Raw genomic sequence first — 27,290 nt, forward strand, 5'->3', positions numbered from 1 at the left:
TGGTCGAGGGGTGTTTTTCTGGCTGCAAGCCTGTGTCCAGTGGGGTCCCACAGGGATCGGTTTTGGGGCCACTGCTGTATGTGCTTTACATAAACAATATTGATGTGAATGTTGGAGGGTTGATCAGTAAGTTTGCAGATGATATGAAAATTGGTAAATAGTGAGGAGAATAGCCTTCGATTCCAGGAAGATATAGGCCGGCTGGGCAGATGGGCTGATCAGTGGCAAATGGAATTCAATCCTGGTAAGTGTGAAGTGATGCACTTGGGGATGACAAACAAGGCACGGCAGGACCCTGTGAAGCACTGAGGATCAGAGGGACCTTGCTGTGCATGTACACCGGTCCCTTAAGGTAGCAGGGCGGGTGGATACAGTGGTTAAGAAGGCATATGATATACTTGCATTTATTAGCCATAGAGTTTGGCCACAGCTAGAGTATTGTATGCAGTTCTGGAATCCACATTATAGGAGGGATGTGACAGCGCTGGAAAGCGTACAGAGGAGATTCACCAGGATGTTGCCTGGGCTGGAGAGTGTTAGTTATGAAGAGAGATGGAGCTGGGGTTGTTTTCCTTGGAGCAGAGGAGACTAAGGGGGTGACATGATTGCAATGTATAAAATTATGAGGGGCATTGATAGAGTAGACAGGAAGAAACTTTTTCCCTTGGTGGACGGATCATTGACCAGGGGGCATAAATTTAAGGTAAAGGGCAGGAGATTTAGAGGGGATATGAGGAAACAGATTTTTACCCAGAGAGCGGTGGGAACTCGCTGCCTGAAAGGGTGGTGGAGGCAGAGATCCTCATAATATTTACAAAGTATTTAGATGTGCACTTGCAATGCCAAAGCATACAAGGCTATGGGCCAAGTGCTGGAAAATGGGATTTGAATGGTTAGGTGGTTGTGTTTGACCAGCGCAGATGCGATGGGCTGTCGGGCCTTTTCTGTGCTCTATGATTCTATGACTCTATGAGTTGAGTCTTCTGAAATTTTTCAGTTTGCACAAATGCACCTTAGGATGGATTTGTCTGTGTTTAGTGCGTAAATAGCACTTACAAATTAAAAGCTTTGCACAGGAAATTGGGTGAAAATAAGTTTAAGTGCCTGTAAGTTAATTTGTTGCATGACTTGACCAATTGATTGTGCCTAAATGTAAGTGATACCAATTTTTCCTGCAATGACATCAGGTATAGTTCAGGGGGAAACTGCCCCAGGGAAGCCTGGTGCTACTGAGCCTAGGGCTGCGGTTTCACCATTAGAACATAGAACATAGAACAGTACAGCACAGAACAGGCCCTTCGGCCCTCAATGTTGTGCCGAGCCATGATCACCCTACTCAAACCCACATATCCACCCTATACCCGTAACCCAACAACCCCCCCCCCCCCTTAACCTTACTTTTTAGGACACTACGGGCAATTTTAGCATGGCCAATCCACCTAACCCGCACATCTTTGGACTGTGGGAGGAAACCGGAGCACCCGGAGGAAACCCACGCACACAGGGGGAGGACGTGCAGACTCCGCACAGACAGTGACCCAGCCGGGAATCGAACCTGATACCCTGGAGCTGTGAAGCATTTATGCTAACCACCATGCTACCGTGCTGCCCCAACTGGTCTTAAGGGGCAGGTTGGTGTTGTAAAGAAAGGTCATTATTCTTAGCCTTTTGAATTAAAGGTGATTTTACTTCATTGTTTGTTCCAAAATGCTGGTAGCTTTGAACACTTACTGGCAGAAGCTCTGATACGACCTCTCCTTTTTGTGAGGTGGCTTCTTCAGAAGCCGATGAAGAGCTGCAAGAAATTTTGCAACTGCTCCTCTGCTGGCCTGACTGCACACCAGGTCCACAAACACCCGCAACGCAAAGATATGCTCGCTGTCAAAAACAACAGCCTCCTCCAATTGTTGCAGGTCAGTCTTCACCCCTGCTTACTTTCCCTGCACCTCCAATCACTGTTTAATAACACAGCGCTGTCCTCTTTCCAATTCCCTCCAAGACAGGCTGTAAGCGAATGACCAGCCTCTTGCTTGGGATCTGACTGTACCAGCACGATGATGTGGGGCGGGATTCTCCAGCAGCCCACACCGGAATCGGGAAACGTGATTGGGTGGAGAATCAGTTCCGATGCCGACATCATGGCAAACACCGATTTCACGCCAAATTACAATTCTCCATTGCCTCGACAGCGGCGTCACGGCATCCCAGAAGGCACGTGTAGTAAACACTGTTGGCATACCATTAACGGGCCCCACCCAGTATTCTTCAAGGCCGGTTCGATTCTCCGCTTACACTGGGGGAGTTCCCGATGGCGAAGTTCACTTGTGCTTTTAAAAATCAGGAAACCGGCGTCGTGGCTGATGAGGGAGAGAGAGGAGGTCGGACACGGAGAGGAGCGACTGAGGGCTGCCGGGCTGGACACTGGCCGGCCTGGCTAGTTCCTGACAGGGCCGGGGGGGGGATGATGGGAGAACGGGCCGTGTGGCCCTGGGTGACCCTTGATGGGACTGGGGCGGTGCCCAGGCACGGACCGCCATTCCGGGACCTGCAAGGCCGCCATGTTTCCGCGCACCCCACTGACCCACCCACCTCGGCTTTGGTTCAGCAGAGTGACACTGGCCGAATGGGTGCCACCCCTAGACCACACCCTTCGCCAAATCCCCCCCCCCCCCCCAACTTGGCCTCCAATAACCCCCATCTGGAGCTGCTCAAGGAGGAAGAGGAAGCTGCAGCAGCAGAATGTGCCCCAGAGGAACAAGAAGCAGCCACTGAGGATGTAGTGCCAGCCACCCAACACGCCGAGGGGAGGAGGTGCACAGGCCGCACGAGGCCTCGTGTGTACCGGCAGCGGCTGTCAGTCGAGGACCTGCCTTTCTGGGCATGCCGTCAAAGACTCCGGCTGAGCAGGGGGACAGTGCGACACATCTGCCAGATGATGGCACACCTGGCACCGTGGGGTTATGGGGGAGGACACCTGCTCCCGGTGGCTGACGAGGTGACTGTCCCCTCAACCTTTACCCCATGGGGTCCTTCCAGGTGCCGAGTGGGGTCCATTCCGGGATTTCAGAGCTCTGTGTACAGGTGCATCCGCGTCGTCATGGAGGCCCTATATGCCTAGTCGGCACAGTACATCCATTTTAATGTGGACCGAGCCCACCAGGATGCCCAAGCAGCGGGGTTCACTGCCATCACTGACATGCCGTGGGTCCAGGGGGTGATCGGCCTATGAGCACCTGAAGGTCACGCTACACAATCCAACAAGATTCCACTCGATAGGGCAGCACGGTGCCGCAGTGGTTAGCATTGCTGCCTCACGGCGTCGAGGTCCCAGGTTCGATCCCGGCTCTGGGTCACTGTCCGTGTGGAGTTTGCACATTCTCCCTGTGTTTGCGTGGGTTTCGCCCCCACACCCCAAAGATGTGCAGGGTAAGTGGATTGGCCAGGCTAAATTGCCCCTTAATTGGAAAAAATGAATTGGGTACTCTAAATTTTTTTTTTGAAATTTCACTCGATGAACATTCAGCTGGTGTGCGACCATCAGCTGAGCACCGATACCCAGGCAATGTGCACGACAGCTTCATTCTGGCACACTCGACGATTCACGGCCTCTTCGAGACGTCCCCCCCCCAGTTGGGGGGGTTGGCTCCTGGGTGACAGGGTTATGCGCTGCGGTCGTGGCTGATGATGCCTATCCGGAGACCGCAGACCAATGTGGACCCCGCTATAACGACAGCCAAGCAGCGACCAGGGCGGTATTGAGCCATGTACCGGCATCCTGGTTCACCGACAGGGAGACGACTGGCCAGGGGCATGGACACAGCATTCCCTCCCCCCTGCCTGCAACTCCCTCCGTGATACAGAGCTGCCGCACGATGGGGATGATTGGCAGTAGCAGTAGGTATGGTTCATGGAATGGAGGATGATGACAACCTGCTCTGGGATGAGCTCAGATACTCTGAATGTCAAACTCCTGCCCACGGTAGCACCTTCCACCGTCCACCTGGGTGATTCCTGCATGTGTATTGGCCATTCCATCACACGGTGCCATCTGATCCCTGGGATGGCGGTAGTGGGGATGGGCGGTGGGGAGGGTGAGGATTCCAGCCCACACACAATGTCCGCCCATTGCCCATTGCCCCCCTGCTAGCCCAGACCAGTCACCCCTCATACCCATCTGACAGAGCACTGAGGGAGGTTGTAAGTGTGAACAGGTGTTTCATGTGAACAAATTTATATATATACGTGCCCTAGCTCCTACCACTAAACCGTGCCCTGCACCTGTGCCAGGACCAGTCTTTCTGGCCTTACGGTCCCTAACGCTACACCCAGGTAGATTTCCAGGTGGTACATCAGGAGTGGAGGCAGCTAGCTGTGATTCCTACCCTGAGACCTGTTGGCGACCGTCTTCTGGAGCGACCAGGCCTGATTGGGCCCGGCTGCTGCTCGGGTGTCCCAGGTGGCGTGGTGCTACCCTGTTCTGCCCGCTGTCCACCAGATGCACCAGAGACAGGAGGGGGAGGATCCGAGGTGCTGCGGTGTTCCGGAACCTCCCCTGCAGGAGTCACCGGCACGGGCTCCAACACCTCCTCCATCCTCAGGGTGCACGATGGCCCCCGGGTTATGCCATTCGGTGGGGCTGTGAGCGGAGCTATCCCCTGAGGCTACCCCGACACCCGCCACTGCCAGTCCTGGAGGCCTCCTCTTGACCCGAACAGGGTCTGCATGCTTGCGGCCATGGAGCACAGGGCATGGACGATCTCTGTCTGGGACTGTGCTACTTCACGCTGTGACTGTGCCACCACCTTCTGGATCCGAGCCACATCAGCCAGTGACTGCGCCTTCTCCCTCTGGGATTGGGCCACCTCCCTCTGTATCTGCACCACGTTGGCCAGCGCCTGGGCAATGCCGCCAATGTTCTCAGCCATGGTCCGCTGTGACTGGACCACACTCAGAAACATCGTGCATTGCCCAGGCGGCTCTGGCACATGGCTGCCTGTGAGGAGGCAGCTGTGTCCTGGGCCTCGGCCAGCACTGTAACCCTCGCCCCAAAGGCCTCCACCGCAGACATCACCCATGCGGTGTCGCCTGGGTAGCACACATGGTCGGCACCACCTCCTCCTGCTGCACGGGGTTGGTCTCCTCCACCTGCGCCTGCAGGTGCTGGATGCTCACCAACAACCTCTCGTGTAGTCCCTGGCTCTGTGACTGCATCTCCACAATCAATGGGACTGTCTGTTCCAGAAGCTCAAACTCTGCCTGGGCGGCAGTTAGTCCCTGGGGTCGGCCTGCCCTCTGAACGTCCGCCTCCTCGGGAGTTCCTCCCTCCACCAGATGTACCAGAGCCTCTGTGTGATGTGCACAAGAGGGTGCCCCAAGGACCTCTTCACTAAAGTGTCCAATCAAGTAGAGTTCTCCGGGATGGTGGAGGGTGATGGAGACGGCTGTGACGGGAAATCAGTGTCATCTCCGGACTCAAGCTCCAGAGTCTCTTGCATCACAGGAATAACATGGCTCCCGTCGCTGTTGGTATCCTCGTCGCTGGCCGGCACACAGGGGGGCTCAGGTTGTGGCACTGGCTGGGGACGGGGAACACCAGATGGACCCCCACCCTCACCAGAGAGTCCTGTAAGACCCATGATTAAACCGGGGGAGGGGGGTGGTATGGGGTGAGGAAAAGGATGGGGGGGGGTGAGGATGGGGTTGAGGGGGTTGGGGGTGAGGGTGGGGGGGTGAGGATGGGGGGGATTGTGGGGGTGAGCGTGGGGTTGAGGGGTTGGAGGTAAGGGTGGTGGGGGGGTGAGGATGTGGGGAGGGTGGGGGTGTGAGGTGGGGCGGTGTGAGGTGGGGAGTGTGGGGTAAGGGTGGGGTTGAGGGGGTTGGGGTGAGGGTGGGGGGTGTGAGGATGGGAGAGGGTGGGGGGGTGTGGTGTAGGGGGGATGGTGGGGTGAGGATGGGGTGAGGGTGGGGGTGTGTGGTGTGGGGGGGATGGTGGTGGTGGGGAGTGTGGGGTTGAGGGGGTTGGGTGTGGTGGTGAGGGTGAGGATGGAGGGAGGGTGGGGGGTTGTGGTGTGGGGGGACGGTGGGGGTGGGGGTAAGGATGGGGGGAGGGTGGTGGGGGTGTGGGGGGGATGGTGGGGGTGGGGAGTGTGGGAGTGAGTGTGGGGTTGAGGGGGTTGGGGTGAGGGTGGTGGGGGTGAGGATGGGGGAAGGTGGGGGGTGTGATGTGGGGGGGGACGGTGGGGAGTGTGGGGTTGAGGGGGTTGGGGTGAGGGTGGTGGGGGTGTGAGGATGGGAGAGGGTGGGGGGATGTGGTGTGGGGGGGCGGTGGGGGTGGGGAGTGTGGGGTTGAGGGGGTTGGGTGTGGGGGTGAGGGTTGGGTTTTGGGGGTGAGGATGGGGGGAGGGTGGGGGGGTGTGGTGTGGGGGGGACGGTGGGGTGGGGAGTGTGGGAGTGAGTGTGGGGTTGAGGGGGTTGGGGTGAGGATGGTGGGGGTGAGGATGGAGGGAGGGTGGGGGGTGTGGTGTGGGGGTGGAGGTGGGGAGTGTGGGGGTGAGGGCTGGGTTGTGGGGGTGAGGATGGGCGGAGGGTGGGGTTGAGGGGGTTGGGGTGAGGGTGGTGGGGGTGTGAGAATGGGAGAGGGTGGGGGGATGTGGTGTAGGGGGGGACGGTGGGGGTAGGGAGTGTGGGAGTGAGGGTGGGGTTGAGGGGGTTGGGCTGAGGGTGGTGAGGGTGGGGGGGTGTGGTGTAGGGGGGGCGGTGGGGGTGGGGAGTGTGGGGTTGAGGGGGTTGGGGTGAGGGTGGTGGGGATGTGAGGATGGGAGAGGGTGGGGGGGTGTGGTGTGGGGGGGGGGCGGTGGGGAGTGTGGGGTTGAGGGGATTGGGTGTGGTGGTGAGGGTGGTGTGGGTTGAGGGTTGACATGTGTCACGGAGAACCGCAACTAAGCAGGGTCTCACTTCCTCGCCCATGGCCAAGCTCCACCTCGGTGACTTCCCTTTCCTTCCTTCCCTTTCCTGGCCAACCACGCCCAGGGCCATCTGCTCTGCCGCGGTGAGGGACCGCAGGTCCGGCAGTCCCCCTCCAGTTTTCTCCCGCTCCCGGTGGTTATGGGTGGCTTTCTGCTGGCGGGAGGAGAAACAGAAAACCACAGTGCTAAACAGTCCGACCAACACGGTCGGTGGGTGTGTGGAATGCACTGCCAGCGGAGGTGGTGGAGTCAGAGTCATTCGGGACATTTAAGCGACTCTTAGTCAGGCACATGGACAGCAGTAAATTGAAAGGGTGTCGGTTAGGTTGATCTTAGATTAGGATAAATGGTTGGCACAACATCGTAGGCCAAAGGGCCTGTATGTTCTATGTTCTATAACACATGCAGCCCAGGGGGTGGGTAGCTGGCGGCCTCAGTGGCTACGGCACCCAGCCATGGCGGCCGATATGGGTGCCGGCTTGATGTGCAGGGTGGGGGTTCAACCGTCCTCCTGAATGGGTGGGATCCAGGGGGGTCCTCGGGTGTGTGGGAGGAAGGTTTATGCCAAGGGCACATTGCTGCCTACTCACTCTGGACGCTCTGAGGAGGTTGTGCAGTTTTTTCCTGCACTGCTGGGCAGTCCGGATGGTATTGCCCACGGCAGTAACTGCCTCTGCCACCTTCGCCCAGACATGGTGAATGGCGGCGAATGGCAGCCTCCTTCCTGGGCCGGGGTACAGGGTACCCCACCTCTCCTCCGTGGCATCCAGCAAGGTCTCCAGCTCAGCATCCGTGAATGATGGAACTGCTCTCCTTGCTGCTATCCTGTTGGCTAGGATGAGTGTGTGTGGGAAGTGCAGTGTGTATATGCGGCAGCAACTTGTCAGCCTCCTGAGTGTCAATCGCGAATCCGGTACCGTTTCTCATTGGAATCGATTGTGTTCCATGTGGCACCAGTGCTAGCCCCTCAACAATCACTGTATCAGTCCAGGTGCGGCACCAGTTTTGCTGTCATGGAAATCCACGAATCCCGACCCGGTGTCAACACTTAGGGCGGGATTGTCCGATTGCTGACGGCGAATTCGCGTTTGGCGATTGGCTGGAGAATCTGTATTAACGCCGAAATAGGGGGTAGCGCTGTTTGTCAGATGCTCCGCCCCCCCAAAGACGGTGTAATCGCTGAGTATGCCGCATGCCATTGGGACAGCCTCAGGACATCCCCTGAGGGTCCGCCCCCCCCCGATTCTCCATCCCCGATGGGCCGAGTCCCGGACAGCGTGGGACACGTGAGCTCACAGTTTTCGGACTGTGTCCAGTGCCGCCACGGTCGGGGGGGGGGTGGGTAGGGGGAGAGCCATTCCACTGGCCGGGGAGGGCTTGGGTGGGGGCTGGGGGGAACTGGTGGGGGGTGGTCTGGGGGTGGCAAGGATTGTTACAGGGGGGCACTTATAGGGGGCACTATCTGGCAGGCCGGGTCCGCGCGCCGCTGCGCCATGTTGTACGGCGTGGCCGCTGCAGGTCGCCGGTGTGCACATATGTGGCCACGGACCCGGCGATTCTCCATCTGCAGGTAAAGCCGGGGGCTTTATGTGGCCCAGCTGCTGGCCCCCACCGGGCAAAGCATCGGTGTGGCGGCGACACCAACTTTTTCATTGTAAAACTAGACACTTCCTCCAGATATAGGCTCCAAATCGGAGAATCCGGCCCTTAGTCTCAGGAACGGAAAATTCAGCTGATGATCTTTAAATAAACTCTGACAGAGGGCACCTTCAGATATCTGGCTCACATTGCCATTTACAGCACCTTCTATTCTTCCGGATTTGCTGACTGGCTAAGCTTCAAGGAACAGTGCAGACCATCCATACTAATGTCATTCTGGGAGGGAGATATGAATGGAGCTGACACTTTAATGCAGTTGCTGCCTTTAAGGCCGGAATTGCTCGTAAATTTCCTGCCCAATATTGTGCTTGCACCGGCGCCACAGTCCACCCTCAAAATGATGGCCCACAGGAAGTCTTAGTGACAATTCCGTCGCCTGGTTACTAACACAATTGGCTGCACCTCATTGCCACTTGATGCACTACCAATTACGACGAGATGAGAGTAGAGTGTAATCGAGGCTTTATTAAGCAGAGATGTGTGGCCTCCTGCAGCTGCTGCCGAAATGGCTGCAGCTCGGTGAGCACACACATTTATACTCCGCCTACTGGGCGGAGCCAGCAGGCAGGGATCTCACCCCATACCTGTAGTACAGGAACCTTACCATTTTACACCTCATATGTGATATATATACAACAGTGGTGACTACCACACCACTGCACTGAGACAATGTCTGGCCAGTTATAGCAGCCTACAAAGTGCCACAGCAAGGATGGAGTGCTTCAAATGCACCAAAGGATTAACCACGGTTCCAGCAGGAAAGCCAGGCTTAAAGTGACTGAGGACCGGAGTCAGGGCTACCACACTAGAGCTCTGATTCCTTGATCCACAGCTTGTCGTCGCTGTTAGTCATTCCTTTTGATTTCCTTTTATTCCCATTTCTTTTGTCTTATTTTATTACTTTTGGTTTGTGGACTCCTAATCTGAATGCACCTTTAAACAATGGACTTGCGCTGAGGCAGCCTGCTAGCCAGAAAGGCATGTTCCAGGATTTTTTTTTTCTTGGAGAAGAGGAAACAGATAGTCGGTGCCGAGGGAATCTTCAGGATCAGCTTTGGAGGAAGTCAGTTCGATTGGCTGGCTGGCAACCTGTGTGTTGACCAGGGGACAGTGTTCTGGCTGACAACAGTCAGTGATTTGTTCCTGTGAGATGCTTCTGAGAGAGCTGGTCAGAAATGATTAGGCTTTGAACGAAGGAACTTTCTTTCTCTCTCTCTGCTGAAGTAAAGGACTGCTGTATTGTTCTAAAACCAACAAGAATCTGGCACATCTATATTATGCAGTTGAAAAGATCTTGGGCGGGATTCTACGTCCTGCCGCACCAGTTTGCTGGTGCAGCGCGCCCCCATCAGCAGTGGGATTCTGCGTCCTGCCAGCTGGTCAATGGGATTTCCCATTGTGGACAGCCCCACGCCATCGGGAAATCCCCGGGTGTGGGTGCACTGCCGGCGCAGAGGAGAATCCCGACAGCGGAGAATTCAGCCCTTTGAATCTACAAAGAAAGTAGAGAGCCTTGCCAGAGAAAAGCGCCTGAAGCTTAGAAGGAAGAAGCATCGATGCGAAAGCTTGAACTCCTGAAACACTTTAACTGGAAACCATCATAATGCATCACAGATCTTTTATCCTTTCTATTTTATCAAATGTTTCTTCCTTCTCCACCGCCCTTTCCCTCTATGTTTTGTGTGGGTGTGTGTGAATAGAGTGCCGCAACTTGGAAAAGTGTGTAGGGTAAGGGGTATCAGGCAGTCAGTTTAGTTATATTACTGATAAATAATAAAAGGGTATTTGTGTGTTAAAGTTACAAACCCGGTGACTGCACTGAGCCAACCAAACTCCTCAGGTATTTAAAAATAATATTAAATATTCACCTGTGCTAAGACTCTGGGTCAAGTGGGCTGGAATTGGCCGCACGCTAGCCCAGGGGGTCGTGACATTGCTCCTTCCTGGGAATGCAGCAAACTTTGTTTATATGGATGTGGGAACTATTAATCACACCAACAAACCTAAGTTATAGTTTAGAGCTAGAGTGGGTTTGGGAATCACATGCAGTGCCGTCATTAAAGGGTGTTTTTTTCCTTTCCCAATACTGACTTACCGACTGTGCAACTTGTGGTAAACCACGGTATTGCATTGTATGGCATTGTGTTGTGTTGTACATGCCTGGGCTTGTCCAGGCTGGCTCCGCCTGTGGCTCCTCCCCTCGGGCTTATATATAAAGGTGTCAAGTCTCCACCTTCGACCCAGTTTGGGTCCAGAGGCAGGAGGCTTGCTGTGTAGTGTATTAAAGCCTCTGTTACGTTCATCACTCGTCGTGTGTTTATCCAGCCAATCTACAATGATTCAGCATTTGTTTCTGTTTCTCTGGGTTTTTGCCCTGCTTCCGTCTGCCCTCTCAGGAAGATGCAAACAATTCCATGGCACTGATTTGAAGACTAATTTGCAGTGGAGTTCTCCCTGGAGTCTGATATAATCAACATCACCAGAACATTATTGTTTGTGGATGCTTTTGTGCACAAAATAGCTGCCATGTTTCCTCATTACAAAAGTGACTACATTTCGAAGCGTTTTGGAGCATTGTGAAAGACATTATATAAAGACAAGTATTCTGTCTTTTCTCTTGAGCTACACTCAATTAGATTTTTGTGAAACATGCAGAAACAAGTGTCTCTGAAAGAGAAAAGCTCAAGGTCTTGCATTGTCTCAGAGGAGATCAGGATATAATGATTCAGCCACAACAGTGACCTATTTCTAACTTCAGACAGTATTTGCTGCTCTTACTGAGAGGACACTGCCAAGGTATTGCAATCTCTAGCATTGCCTTCCCTCATTTTGAACACACAAAAATAATAACAATACTGAAGGTTACTATGAGGAAAGCTACTAGAAAAGCAATGGGTGTGAAGAGCCGGGTAAAGTATGTGTGAAGGATAATATTAGCTGATATCCGGAATCCATTAGGGGTGACGGGAACATCTCGTTGATACATGAGTAAGTGTTAATGTTGTTATAATTAACCTTTCAGTGCAATTTGTGCCAGAATAAAGGACCCAATACAAAATACACTGAGACATTTATTGTCACCATTTGTGAAGTGTGTTCGTGGAACCTGACCTTTGGTTAAATATTAACACCCACTTCCATGTTTCTTGGGTTACATAACATTTCAGACATATTTTTCTCCTCCCATCCGTAGAAGGTGCTGACAGCTGACGGATGTTTAGCTGGGGTACAGCATGGCACCTATAGCCCTCTGGCTCCTAATTGATTTGGCCAATCAGTGCCAACAGGATATTCAAACCTGGCGAGCATCATAACACAGCTCAGTCCTCTCTTCACCTGCTATTCACACCTGGTGCACATTCCAGATGGCAAGAGGGACGGGGGACATTGGTCAAAGGCTTTCTTTCCCTTGAATCATGAGGTACTAAATGCGACCCAACTGACCCAAACACTGCCCCAGCAATTCAATGTCTCTCCAGACAAGTTACTTCAAATTGAATATCCACTAATTGCTTCCATTACCATTGCAATGGCCACAATTCTGCTTCCATCAGTGGAACAGGGTTTGAAGCACAGACGTTGTAGATGGGTTACACCTGAAGCCACTTCATCTCTTTGCACACACGTATCTTTGATTTTCCTAGCATGACAAGATAAATGGATGTCAGGCACAAAGAGACAGAAGAAGAAAATTGTGAAAAGTACCATACTTAAGTGCTGAGAGCTGGCAGGGACCCTATTCACACAGGAATCGGCTGTGTCTAAAAATGATGCATCCTGATCTGCACAACTAAAATAGCAACTGCTTCAAATCTGAACAGGCTCGTCACATATCCTGAAGTATTTTGGCCCCCCCTATGCCTCCCGCAAGTCATATCTTTAACTGATGGCCGTTTATGAAGACTTCTGCCGTAAGAGTCCTCAGTGCTCTATGGAAAATTCCAGCGGGATCAACGCTGGCTGACCAAACAGCACTAGGCAGGAAAACTGCAGAATTCTGGGCAGAACACAAAAACTGTACAGATCCAAGCAAAAGCTGGGCAGACACTTTGCAGTCCCCAGCGCCACTGTTGTCAAAAAAGGTGCTGTAAGGATAAGCTAGATGCTTAAATATTGATGTTTAGCTAGAGCAGATAAGTCATGTTCATTAAATAGTCCAGGAAGCAGTTTCATCCACATATGACATCATAAACTAGCCAGCTATCTTGGGGACAGTTATAAAGGTTCGTTCTTGATTCAAATCAAAGCCTTACTTTAAAGATGACAGGTGCATAGTAACTAGGCACATTTTTGACATAAAAATGACATTAAAACCAGGAAGCAACTAGAAATGGCAGCACCTGGAGACCAATTGGAGGATTAATCAACATCAGTATCCAGAGGACACATTGTCCTCAGTACCCAGAGGACCCACTGCCCTCAATACCTAGAGGGCCCACTGTCCTCAATACCCAGAGGACCCACTGCCCTCAATACCCAGAGGACCCACTGCCCTCAATACCCAGAGGACCCACTGCCCTCAGTACCCAGAGGACCCACTGCCCTCAATACCCAGAGGACCCACAGCCCTCAGTTCCCAGAGGGCCCACTGCCCTCAATACCCAGAGGACCCACTGCCCTCAGTACCCAGAGGACCCACTGCCCTCAATACCCAGAGGACCCACTGCCCTCATTACCTAGAGGACCCATTGCCCTCAATACCCAGAGGACCCACTGCCCTCAATACCCAGAGGACCCACTGCCCTCAGTACCTAGAGGACCCACTGCCCTCAGTACCCAGAGGACCCACTGCCCTCAGTACCCAGAGGACCCACTGCCCTCAGTACCCAGAGGACACACTGCCCTCAATACCCAGAGAACCCACTGCCCTCAATACCCAGAGGACCCACTGCCCTCAGTACCCAGAGGACACACTGCCCTCAATACCCAGAGAACCCACTGCCCTCAATACCCAGAGGACCCACTGCCCTCAATACCCAGAGGGCCCACTGCCCTCAGTACCCAGAGGACACACTGCCCTCAGTTCCCAGAGGACCCACTGCCCTCAATACCCAGAGGACCCACTGCCCTCAATACCCAGAGGGCCCACTGCCCTCAGTACCCAGAGGACCCACTGCCCTCAGTACCCAGAGGACCCACTGCCCTCAGTACCCAGAGGACACACTGCCCTCAGTACCCAAGGACACATTGCCCTCAGTACCCAGAGGACCCACTGCCCTCAGTACCCAGAGGACCCACTGCCCTCAGTACCCAGAGGACACATTGTCCTCAGTACCCAGAGGGCCCACTGCCCTCAGTACCCAGAGGACCCACTGCCTCGGTACCCAGTGGGCCCACTGCCCTCAGTACCTAGAGGACCCACTGCCCTCAGTACCCAGAGGACACATTGTCCTCAGTACCCAGAGGATACTTTGCCCTCAGTACCCAGAGGACCCACTGCCCTCAGTACCCAGAGGGCCCACTGCCCTCAATACCCAGAGGACACACTGCCCTTAATACCCAGAGGACCCACTGCCCTCGGTACCCAGAGGACACATTGTCCTCAATATCTGGAGGACCCATTGTCCTCCGTACCAAGAGGACCCACTGTCCTCAGTATCCAGAGGACCCATTGTCCTTGTTTACAATATTTTTTTGTCATGTTTAGGTTTTTTGTATTAGTACCCATTAGTTCTTGCCAGCACCAGTGGTGAGTTACAGCACAATATCCAGTGACAAGCAGAGCAGTTGGCTTTGGGAGACAGGAGTTTCCCTGAATTCGCCCAAATCACAAGGCTCTTGTTACATGCTGGTACTTCAGCTTTGAACAACTGGAGTTCACATGGAGGGAAGTCTAATCTCTTCATTAAGGAAAAGCAAAGCTTTTTGAAAAATGTCGATAGAAAATGGAGCAAATCCCATTACAGCAAGGACAGATGAAAATAAAAAGGTTGCATCGTTCATATTCTCAGAACATCGCAAAGATCATTGTCAATAATAAATGATTGTTTATCCCAAATGTAGTCATTGCCGCTGTGACAGCAAAACTGGCAGCCATTTTGCAAGGAGCAAGGTCCTACACACATAACGGAATAAATGACAGTTGATAGATGTGCTTGTTTTTGGATAAGTATTGACCAGGACAGCAGAGAGAATTCTAATATAATTATTTGAAATATTGTCCAGGGATCTTTTATACCCATTGCTTCATTTAATGTCTCATCTGAAAGAGGACACCTCTATCAATGGAGCACTCCCTTACTACTGCTTTGGAGGGTCAGCCTGGATTGTGTTCTTTAACTCACGACCTTCTGATACAGAATAAAGTCTTCCATCACTAATTTGATTTGATTTGATTTATTGTCCCATGTACCGAAGTACAGTGAAAAGTTTTTGATTTATTGTCACATGTACTGAAGTACAGTGAAAAGTATTTTTCTGCAGCCAAGGGAACGTACAGAGTAGACAAAAAGAATAATCAACAGAGTACATTGACAAATGGTACGTTGACAAACAGTGATTGGTTACAGTGCGGAACAAGAGGCCAAACAGAGCAAATACATGAGCAAGAGCAGCATAGGGCGTCGTGAATAGTGTTCTTACAGGGAACAGATCAGTCCGAGGGGGAGTCGTTGAGGAGTCTTGTAGCTGTGGGGAAGAAGCTAATACAATGCTATCCTATAATGCAAACATTCACAATATATTTTTAAAATCCTTTCATGGGATTTGGGCGTCGCAGGCTTAGCCAACATTTACTGCCCATCGATAATTGTCTCTGGGAAGGTGGTGGTGATCTGCCTTGTTGAATCATTATGGTCCATTTAGTATAGGTACACCCTCAGTGCTATTAGGGAGGGAGTTCCAGGAATTCGATAGTGAAGGAACAGCAATATATTTCCAAGGCAGGATGGTGAGTGACTTGGAAGGGAACTTCCAGGTGGCGGTGTTCCCATGCATCTGCTGCCCTTGTCCTTCGAGTTGAGAGTATCCTGTCACACACCTGATTTATACCTTGTGGATGGTGGACAGCCTTTGGGGAGTAAGGAGGTGAGTTACTTGCTTCAGAATTCGCAGCCCTGACCTGCTCTTGTAGCCACAGTATTTATATGGCTGGTCCAGTTTGGTTTCTGGTCAATGGTAACACGTTGAAAGTGGGGGATTCAGCGATGATAATGCCATTGAATGTCAAGGGGAGATTGTCAGATTTTCTTCCTTGGAGATAGTCATTGCCTGGCACTAGTGTGGCGCCAATGTTGCTTGCCACTTGTCAGCCCAAACATGAATGTTGTTCAGGTAATTTAGGTAAATTAGCATCCTCCTCTTGTGTATAATAATCCCATAATTCCATAATTCTACATGTTTAAATGGCAGGTAGAGGAATGGCATATGAATGTCATCAGCTAATATCACTAACATCACAGGTTCAAAACATTTGAACTCCTACCCAACAGCTTTGAGAGAACACCCACACAGCAGCAATTTATGGCCCACTACCACCTTCTCAAGGGCAACTAAGGCTGGGGTAGCTAATAGATGTCAACAGTTAGCAACACCCATACCCTATATTGAATTTAAGAAGCTAACACTAATTCTTAGCCGAAATGCTGAAATCAGCTGTATTTGGATAGCAGACAGGTTTGCTGCAGTTCCAACAAATACAATTGCCCGAGAAGTGGTATGTAATTTCAGGGGTATAATACTTTCTATATAAAATTATAACATCGCCTTACACATCAAAACTTAAATATCATTGCACAGATGGTTAATTTCATCGAGGTAATTAGCCAAGCTGTTAAATGTGTCTCAGTCAACAGGAATATTCCAGAGTGTCAGGTTCAGGGGGATGACTGAAGTGCTAGGTGTTCTACTCCAACATAAAATACTTTGAAATATTCATTAGTGGGTGTCCTTGCCAAAAATTAACTTGCATTATATACCACCTGATTATGCCCCTCTAAAACATCCTAAAGTATTTCCTATTAAAATTCAGTTAGTGATACAAACGCAGCAGCCATTTTGCAAATGATATTGGGACAGAGATAGTGGTCGCAACACAGAAATACAGGGCGCGATTCAACAAAAAAAATTCTGGGCTGTATTTTCCATTTGGGAGGTGTTCTCCCGGCAGAGGAGAATTATAACCAATTTAAGATCCTCCTGGGAGCACAAATTGGGATGCAATTCTGTATCCCTTGCCGTGCAAATTTATGAATGGCGAGAAATACAAGGGGAGGCTCCACATGTCCATTCCTCGAAGGAGAACGGCTGTGACCTGTGTTTGAACCCGCAGATCCATTAGCTGCAACCATTCATAACTTTCTAGTAGTGGGCTGTGATTGACAGCTTCCACAAACCAGCTGCAGCCTGGATTCATTCATCTACCTTCACAGATTAGTGACTCTAAGTGGTGAAACCCCAACGTTTACAATTATTGACCACATCAAAGAGAGGTAAGTGCATTCCAAGCACTGAGAGCATTGGAATCACTCTAGCGGCGAGAAAGACCATGCTATACAATGGCACTTCGCCATCATTTTTGGCCTCGGTGAGTGAGGTCTTGGTCATTGTTTCATATGAAGGAAACAGCATTATAGCTTGGTATGGCAACTGCTCGGCCCAAGATGACAAGAAACTGCAGAGTGTGGTGAACTCAGCCCAACGCATCACACAAGCTTGCCATTCTTCCATTGATTCTGTATACACCTCCCGCTGCCTCAGGAAGGCAGACAGCATTGCCAGACCCCTCACACCCAGGCTTTGCCCTCTTCCAGGCCCTTCCATCAAGCAGAAGAGACAGAAGTCTGAAGATCTACACATTCAGACATTGGAACAGCTTCTTCCCCATAGCTACCAGACTCCTCAACAACTCTCCCTCGGATTGATCTGTTCCCTGTAAGAACACTATTCACGACGCCCTATGCTGCTCTTGCTTGGCTCTTGTTTCTCACTGTAACCAATCATTATTTGTTGATGCACCATTTGTCAACGTACTCTGTCGATTATTCTTTTGTCTACAGTGTACGTACTGTGTACGTTCCCTTGGCCGTAGAAAAATACTTTTTACTGTACTTCAGTATGTGACAATAAATATCAATCAATCAATTTAAGGGCAGCACGGTGGTGTAGTGGTTAGCATTGCTGTCACACGGCACCGAGGTCCAGATTCGATCCCAGCTCTGGGTCACTGTCCGTGTGGAGTTTGCACATTCTCCCAGTGTTTGCGTGGGTTTCGCCCCCACAATCCAAAGATGTGCAGGGTAGGTGGATTGGCCACACTAAATTGCCCCTTAATTGGAAAAAATTAATTGGGTACTCTAAATTTTTTTAAAGAAATCAATCAATCAATTCAATGTCCTTCAGTATTGCTCTGAGCTGTCAGCCAGGACGATGTGTGTTCTAATTCTGTTCAATCTAATGTAGCACCTCGTTGGTGTTCCCTGACCGTGATCACCTGAGACAGCAGAGGCCAGGATGAGCCCTTGGATGTTCCTGGTAAGTGTGGAGCTTTCAATGGAAAATACATTTTCCCATTGGGCCCTTGAGGACCCTGCATCGTATCGCTGTCACTTTTCTCAGGCCCCTTTAGTTTCTCAATCAATTGTTATTCCAAAGACATTGGCTGCAAGGAGGAATTTCAATCTTATAATCAGGCCTGTACTCTTGCAACTTTAGTGTCAAACTGTAACTTGTAAATGGCATTTCTCTCTCCCCTGGTTTAATGAATAACAATAATACTCGCTTATTGTCACAAGTAGGCTTCAATGAAGTTACTATGTAAAGCCCCTAGTTGCCACATTCCTGCACCTGTTCGAGGAGGCCGGTACGGGAATTGAACCCGCGCTGCTGGCCTTGTTCTGCATTACAAGCCAGCTGTTTAGCCCACTTTGTTAAACCAGCCCCTACCCTCTAAAATAGCAAGTGAAGGAATCTTGTGGAAGTACTTTGACCAGCTCAATATGTCAGCCAATCTGTACCAATCTTTTCTCATCAAATCTAAGGTTTTATTCTTGAAGAGTGAGTTACCGGACTGTCGATCATCTGGAATGACAGATTACCTCAGTAACTTGTGTTTTGATTACGGTCCCGCTCCCCAGCATCCGTCACTCTGTGATTCAGTAGTTCTTAACCCTTTCAGACAATGTCTGGGTTGCTATTGTGTGCAATCAGCTGCTTCAAAGAATGAAGCCTGACCAAACACCTTGCCGCGGATGACAGAGACGAAGAGAACAAAGAGTAAAGAATCACTTACGTCAGCGTGTCTCTCACTGGGTTACCTCACTGGCAGCAGCATCCAGGTGGAAGCTGACGAGCTTCCAATGTATTACTTGTTATTTAATCAGACGAGGAGTAGAGCAGGCAGCGTGTCAGGGGTACAATGTCATTCATTTTTACTTTGTGGCCCTGACAGCAATTCAAGCGTCACTCCTCTCTCTACTGTGTGTGCCTATTTTTAGCTCTCCCCAGCCCTGCTGCCAATTACTCACCATTTTCACTCTTTTATGCAGCTCAGAACAATTTAAAAACAGCATAATGAAGCCACATCTCTCATGACTTCAGAAGCAATTATGAAGAACCCACTGCAGAGTGATTTATCCGCCTCACCGCTTTGCCACAGAGAATTGCACAGGAGAAGGTTTGAGCTACCCCCCCCACCCCCCACCCCCACGCCGCCCCCTCCCGCCTTTGTCGCCTGAAGGAGCTGTCATCACATAGAATTAGAATCATTGTGGCACTGATGGAGGCCCATCTGCGGGTTGGGGGTGGGGCACTGGTGACCCCAATAGGCTAAGCCCTTCCTGATGGTACAGGTTGAATTCCCGACCGTGACTGTCCTCAGCAGCATCTGTAACTCCAGAAAAAGAATCGCAGCCCGAATCCTGGTTTACATGCTTTTCCTTTGCTTTCCTGATGAAGTAACCCAGTATAAATGCCGGCCCAGACAGGGACCGGCGTGATGGTTGTCCCAATGGGACAGTTCCCTGTCACAGGCAGCCTTTTTGTGACCTTGATTAAACCAACATTCACCTTACTGCTCGGCTTCCTGGGTCTTAATACTGGCGACGAGGTGAAATAAAATGTTAATTTGGATTCCGGGCGTCCCAGCTGCTCCGGAAGATTGTTGTACAGCAACATGTGGAACGGACTTTTAAAAATGCGGCTTTTCTCAGTGTACTTTCCGTTGCATAGGGGTATGAGGCAGGGAAGCCCGTGTCCCCCTTATGTTTGCACTGGCAATAGAACCTTTGGCCATAGCTCTGAGGGGCTCGGATAAATGGAGAGGGATAGTGATGGGAGGGGGGGGGGGGGGTGGAGCATAGAGTGTCCCTGTATACCGATGATCTATTGCTGTGTATCTCCAACCCAGGTTCTACAGTGGGGGATATAATGGGACTGCTTAGGAGATTTGGGTCTTTTTCAGGCTACAAGTTAAATTTGGGTAACAATGAGTATATTGTGGTGTCTTCTCCGGGGGGGGGGGGGGGGGGGGGGGGGGGGGGGTGCATTTCAGGTGGCAACAACCCACTTTAGATATCTGGGCGTGCAGGTGGCACAGGACTGGGCTTGGCTCCATAACTTGAACTTCACGAGTTTGGTAGCCACAGGGCCGGCCCAAGGCACCGGCAACTCGGGCAGTCGCCCGGGGCGCCATGTGCTAGGGGGCGCCAGAGACTCGGGTCCCGCGCATGCGCAGTTGGGCCGGTGCCAACCAGAGCATGCGCGGTGGCCGCCCTCCCCCAGGGCGGCCCCCTCCGCCCGCCCCCCTCCGGCCGCCCCCCCCCTCGGCCCCACCCCCCTGCCTCGGGCCCGCCTCGGCCCCCCCCCGCCTCGGCCCCCCCCCCGCCTCGGCCCCCCCGCCTCGGCCCCCCCCCCGCCGCCCCCCCCCCACCTCGGCCCCCCCCCTCACCTCGGCCCCCCCCCCACCTCGGCCCCCCCCACCTCGGCCCCCCCCCCCACCTCGGCCCCCCCCGCCTCGGCCCCCTCCCCCCCCGCCCCGCCCCCCCCGGCCCCGACCCCGCCCCCCCACCCCCCAACCCCGCCCCCCCCACCCCCCGCCCCCCCCCCCCTCCCCCCCCCCCCCCCGAAGAGCGCCGAAGTTCAGCTTGCCCGGGGCGCCAGCAACCCTAGGGCCGGTGCTGGGTAGCCAGAGTCAAGGTGGATTTCCTGAGGTGGGATGGCCTTCCCCTATCATTGGCAGGTCGGGTGCAGGCGGTTAAGATGCACATCTTATACAGTTTTTATTTTTATTTCAGTGCCTACCGGTCTTTTTGCTGAAATCGTTTTTTTATGCCGGTGGATAGATTGGCTTTGTCATTTGTGCGGGCAGGTGACGTGGCAAGGATTAGGAAGACGGTGCTTCAGGGAGGGCGGCAATTGGTGGGCCAGGTCCTTCTGAACCTGTTATCCTATTATTGGACGGCGAACGCTGAGAAGGTGTGGGGTTGGAGCAGGGAGACGCAGGCTTTGTGGGTGAGGATGGAGGCAGGCGCTTGTAAGGGGCTGAGGTTTGCGGGCGCTGGCAATGGAGGCGCTCCCGTTTGCCCCAGGGAAGTACTCTGGAGTCCGGTGATGATGGCCACGCTGAAAATATAGAGGCAATTTTGGCAGCACTTCAGGTGACGCAGATGCGAGGGAACCATGGGTTTGAGCTGGGAGGATGGATGTGTGGTGTCAGCGATGAGAGGAGCGACGGTGTTGGAAACGAAGGACTTATTTTTCGAAGAGTCGTTTGCAAGTTTGGAGGAGCTGGGGGAGAAGTTAGGGATCCCCCGAGTGCAGGTTTTCAGGTACAAGAAGGTGTGGGATTTCACGAGAAAGGTTTTCCCGACTTTTCCGGTGACACCGCCCTCATTGCTGAAAGGGGTGCTGTCGGTGATGGAGTTGGAGTGCGGGGGGGGGGGGGGGGGGGTCATCTCGGCGATATATGGGAGCATTGTAAGGAGGATGTGGTGTCTCTGGAGGGCGTTAAGGCCAAGTGAGAGGAGGATCTGGGATGGCGTTGGAGGAGGTGCTGTGGTGTGAGGTGCTGCGGAGGGTGAATGCCTCAACCTTGTGCGTGAGGCTGAGGTTGATACAGCTAAAGGCTGTACACACCTGACGTAGCCGAGGATCAGCCGGTTGCTTGAGGGGGTGGAGGATAATTGTGAGTGGTATGGGAGGGGCCCAGCCCATCGCGTACATCTGTTCTGGTCCTGTCCAAAGGTGGAGACATTTTGGAGATCGTTCTTCATCACCATGTCGCCGATCTTGCACGTGGATTTAAAGCCCAGTCCCCTGGGGATCATATTTGGGGTGTCGGGATTGCCGGAGATGCAGATTGTAGCGGGGGCAGATGGTTTAACCTTCACCTCGCTGATTGTTCACAGGTGGTCGGTCCTTTTGGGGAGGAGGTCAGTTTCTCCGTGCCTCGGTGTGGCTGGGGAATTTAATGGACTGCTTGTACTTGGAAAAGGTGAAATTTGCTCTGAGGGTAGGCGGGGCAGGGCGAGCGAGGGGTTCCATGACAGATGGGTTTTGTTTATACTACATTTGAAGGAGCTGCTTACCATCCACTGCTATGGGGGGATGGGGGAGGGGACAAGGATTGGAGGTCGGTTAGCGTGTTGGATCAGGGGCGGGTTTAGGGTTTTGTGTTAGTTTTAGTTTGTAATCATAGAATCATAGAATTTACAGTGCAGAAGGAGGCCATTCGGCCCATCGAGTCTGCACCGGCTCTTGTAAAGAGCACCCTACCCAAGGTCAACACCTCCACCCTATCCCCATAACCAGTAACCCCACCCAACACTAAGGACAATTTTGGACACTAAGGGCAATTTATCATGCCAATCCACCTAACCTGCACATCTGTGGGAGGAAACCGGAGCACCCGGAGCAAACCCACGCACACACGGGGAGGATGTGCAGACTCCGCACCGACAGTGACCCAAGCCGGAATCGAACCTGGGACCCTGGAGCTGTGAAGCAATTGTGCTATCCACAATGCTACCGTGCTGCCCGTGTTACGTGTTTTAAATGATAAAATGTAAAACATTTGAATAAAAATACTTCTTTTTAAAAATGCCGCTTTTCAGGAAACTGGATGCCGACCTGGAAGATTGGGCTCAGTATGCAGAGCGGATGAGGTACTTTTTCCAGGCCAACAGTATTGCTGGAGGAGACCGACAAAAGGTAATCCTCCTGACTGCCACAGTGCTCCAACCTTCAGCTTTATAAAAAGACTCATGTACCTAGCTGCTCCAGAATCCAAATATTTTAATGAATTAATCGATCTAGTACCCAATTGTTATGACCCAAAACTGTCAGTAATCATACAACAGTACTGGTTCAGCATGGCTGTTCGAACTCCAGGGAGTCAGTTACCACATTTTTCCACATTTGTAAGTATAAATGGGATAAGGCACATCCCGACTGCCCCGTACTACCCATCCTCAAATATCTTGGCAAACGGGTGGTACAAATATTCAAGCGAGACATGCAGAAGCAAACCACAGGCTAGCTGGACACACGACTAGCCGGATTCCTTTTTCACTTTAGGACATGCTGCATGTCACAACAGTGGCAGGAGCGGTGAAGCTGCTGATGGACCAACACCTCAGAACCCGATTAAGCTCGACTTTCCCAAGTTTGGGCAGAAAAGTCGAGTTGCAGCAAGTCATTCAGCAAAAGTTTCACAACCATGGGATGCCAGGGAGGAATTTCCAACCAGTGGATGCGGTTTACATCCGGAACTTCGGAGATGGTATTTTTCGGCTCCCAGGGATTGTGTTGAAGAAAATGGGCCACATATTTTATACGGTTATAACCCAAGGGAAGACTTTGCGCAAACACGATAAACACCTTAAGAGACGAGAGCCCGCCTCAGAGGATGCCCGGTCAGGGGCATTGGTACCTGCACCTCCCTGGGAACCACTCCTTAGCCAAGGAGTGCAACCTGCTGTGGCCCAAAACCCAGACCAGCAAAATAATGTACGATAAAGCAACCGCACCTACTGGCGATGTTGTGTTCAGGGCCAAACCCCCGGCAGAAGTCCTCTGGAGATCATCTCGGAAAAGGCGGTCTACAAGTCGCGATACGTCACCGACCTCGACTCGCCGCGGGTGGAGGAACAGCTGCGTGTAAAGCGGAGCAGAAGGCCTCCTCAGTTTTTGGTAGAGGGGGAACCTTCGGACTTGAGGGGGCATGAGTATAATAACCCCCACGGCCCACGGGGATACCGTGATTGATCTCCCCATGAGACTTGTGGAATATGAAGCTTCCCTGCTAGAGGTTGGAGCCCCCCCCCCCGAAGCTGGGACTCATAAGAACCCAGTATAAAGACCAGCCTGAACTGGGACCAACATGTTGGCTGTCCCAAAGGGACTACACTGTGTAAATAATTTGTTGCCATAGACAGGCTTTTTGTGACCTCGATGAAACCAATGTTCACCTTACCACCCGGCTTCCTAGGTCTTAATATCAGGGAAGGGTAAATCCAGTCTCTGTTGTCATTCTTGACTTAATTTAATAAAGACTTGCATTTGTATAGCACCTTTCGGAATCTCAGGACCTCTCAGCATGTCAATGGTCATGTCAATGGCGTACTGGCAGCAGTCAAGCAGTGACAGTGGGATTCCAAAAGACAGCATCACCTTTTTAAAAATTAATTTACAGGACATGGGAGTCACTGACCAGCATTTATTTTATTTTTTTTAAAAATATTTCAATTAAACTTTTATAATTCTATACCCAAAAACAATACAAAAAGTACGCAAATTACAAGAAGCCCAAACCGCAACCTTCCTTACCACCCTCCCTTCCCCCTCCCCGACCCACTGACTGTGACCAATTCCGAAAGGCAGAAGACAATAGGTCACCACCTCCTTCAGGCCCAGGCCCCGCCCAAGACAGCCACCAACCCCGCCCCTAAGACGAGACAAAGAAAAGCTCATGGTGGGGGTCCTTGGCGGACATCTGAGAAAAGGACTTATCCAATTCTGGAGTGGACAATTTGGGGGGGGGGGCGGCAGCGAACATCTGAGAAAGGGACTCAGTCGGCTTCGAGCCCCCCCCCCCCCCTCTGCCAACTGCACAATTCTGAGGATCCATCTCCAAGACAACCACCTATGCCCTCAGAATCTTGGTCCTCTCCTCCACCAACAACATCTCAATTTTCAATGAGGTGATTTGATCACCCTGCCGTGACAAAGCCACCTCCACACCCTTCAGCACCCTTCCATGCTCCTTCACCGCCTGCGAAACTTTTTCCAGCTTCTCTCGAATCAGGCCAAGAGCTTCTTCAATTGACCGCTTACGGGTTTGCATCATCACCCTGCCCTGCTACTCAAAATACTTTGCAAATTGTGTTTCAAATTCCTGCACCATCACCACAGTCAGCATTTCCACCATGCTGTGAGCAGGCAAGGCCGGATCCACCAAAAAGAACAAATAAAAGTACAGCACAGGAACATGCCATTCGGCCCTTCGAGCCTGCACCACCTTCCCTCCCTGCTGCGCTTCACAGGCTTTCTAGACCCGTTGAAGGATTAGCTCTTGTAATCTTCTTGCCACCAACCTTCTTCCTAGATTTTGACATATTTTCGCTGACACATTCCTTATCCCAGATGATGGGCTGGTTTTGATAACCAAAATCTCCGGGAATGGAGTTAGAAAGTCCAACAAACAAAGAACAAGGCGGGAGCTGACTTATGTGCGACCTTCTCCTACCTGTCGCGGCTGTCACCCCAGGCCAGCATTTATTGCTCATCCCTATGTTGCCTTTCAGATGGTGAGCTGCCTTCTTGAACTGCTGCAGTTTCTGAGGTGTAGGTACATCCACAGTGCTATTAGGAAGGGAATTCCAGATTTTGCCCCAGTGACAGTGAAGAAACAGCAATATATTTCCAATTTAGGATGAGTGACTTGGAGGGGAACTTCCAGGTCATGTTCCCATGTATCTGCTGCTCTTGCCCGAGGTGGTGGTGGTCATGGGTTTGGAAGGTGCTGCCTAAGAAGCCAAGGTGAGTTCCTGAAGTATGTGTTGCAGATGGTACACACTGCTGCTACTGTGTGTGGAGGGACTCAATGTTTGTGGATTGGGTGCCAATCAAACGGACTGCTTTGTTCAGGATGGTCTTGAGCTTCTTGAGCTGCACTCCTCCAGGCAAGTGGGGAGTATTCCCTCACACTCCTGACTTGTGCCTTGCAGAACAGGCTTTGGGGAGTCAGGAGGTTAGTTACTCACTGCAGGATTCACAGCCTCTGACCTGCTCTCATAGCCACAGTATTCATATGGTTGGCTTTGTGAGGTTGGGTGAGGGATTAATGTTGGGCACAACAATGGGGGTAACTCCCCGGTTCTGCAAAACATCACCATGGGACCTTTTGCTTCCACCTGCAATGACAGTGAGTAAGAAACTGCTTTCTGTTCGTTTTGCTCAGGATGTTTTATGGAATCATAGAAGTAACAGTGCAGAAGGTTAAGAATTAACAAAGACTTTTTGTCTGTTTTGCTGCATTTTAACCTCCCCATAATCCTTCCATTGGCCACGCTGCCTCAATTTCAGTACAAAGTTACAAGGCAAAAATTCAAACTGTTTTATTAATGTTAAAACACAGACTGAACATAGGTCACAAAATCTTTAAAGACATTGGTAAAATCACCAGAATCAGGTTATCATTCAGTGGCTACAGCTTCAGACACAAGGTATCATCTTCCTTAGTTTTCTAAATGGATTGGGTGTCTACCTGAGACAAGGCTTAAGCACATGCCGCCGTGATACTACTTTGAGGTAACTGAGATGTTTATTATGCAGACTGAGTATGGATCTGGGAACGGAGATGCAACTCAGCCATTCATACCGAGCTGCATTTAGAATCGCGCTGAAATTTAAACCACTCAATGTTCTGGCTTTTTCCAATAATTTGCAACCCTATGCCACACTTGGACTACAGAATTATTCATTTGCTTTCCCCAACCTGCTCCCACCCCTCCCCCACATTGAGAGTCATTGGAAAGCTCACTCTGCAAACCTGTTGCCGACCACAAGCCCTACCACGAATGTCAGGGACATTTTCCCAGTGGCTCAAGTTGGCGAGTTCCTCAAAAATGAATCTTTTTAAAAAATAATCTTTATTGTCACAAGTAGGTTTACATTAACACTACAATGAAGTTACTGTGAAAAGCCACTAGTCACCACACTCCTGTTCCGGTGGAAACTAAGTTTCCGGTGAACGCGGCGGGTTGGGGAGCTAATTTCAAGGTGTTGCCATTTAGGATAGCCAAGGATCGGTTTAGGTATCTGGTGATCCAGGTGACTAGGGAGTGGGCGACATGCACAAATGGAACTTAACAAAGTTGGTGGAAGCACGGTGGCACAGTGGTTAGCACTTCTCCCTCATGTGCCGAAGTCCCAGGTTCGATACCGGCCCTGGGTCACTGTCCGTGTGGAGTTTGCACATTCTCCCCGTGTCTGCGTGGGTTTCACCCCCACAACCCAAAGATGTGCAGGGTAGGGATTGTCCATGCTAAATTGCCCTTAATTGGTAAAAATGAATTGGACACTCTAAATTTTAAAAAAATGTTGGTGGAGGAGATAAAGGAGGACTCTGGGAGATGGGATACGTTACATTTGACACTGGGGGGGGGAGGGGGGGGGGGGGGGGTCCAAGTGGTGAAAATGAATGTCCTGCCAAGGTTCCTATTCAGATTC

The 27,290-nt window shown here is 51.5% G+C and overlaps 1 protein-coding gene across 3 annotated transcripts in view; it reads right to left on the reverse strand.

Moving 5' to 3' along the window:
* Positions 1-27,290, reverse strand: part of cabp1a (calcium binding protein 1a) — a 455,099-nt gene that overhangs the window by 273,989 nt on the left and 153,820 nt on the right. Inside the window, exon 5 of one of the 3 annotated variants that reach the window (XM_038791698.1) lies at positions 12,147-12,264. The exons of 1 other annotated variant lie outside the window; for it this stretch is intronic. In XM_038791698.1, coding sequence (XP_038647626.1) covers positions 12,147-12,264 — 118 coding nt within the window. Of the gene's footprint in view, positions 1-12,146; positions 12,265-19,087; positions 19,148-27,290 lie in introns of those variants that run through there. One more of the 3 variants, XM_038791745.1, reaches the window with a different exon arrangement.

This window comes from Scyliorhinus canicula, chromosome 1 (assembly GCF_902713615.1).
Source record: "Scyliorhinus canicula chromosome 1, sScyCan1.1, whole genome shotgun sequence".
Classification (NCBI taxonomy): domain Eukaryota; kingdom Metazoa; phylum Chordata; class Chondrichthyes; order Carcharhiniformes; family Scyliorhinidae; genus Scyliorhinus; species Scyliorhinus canicula.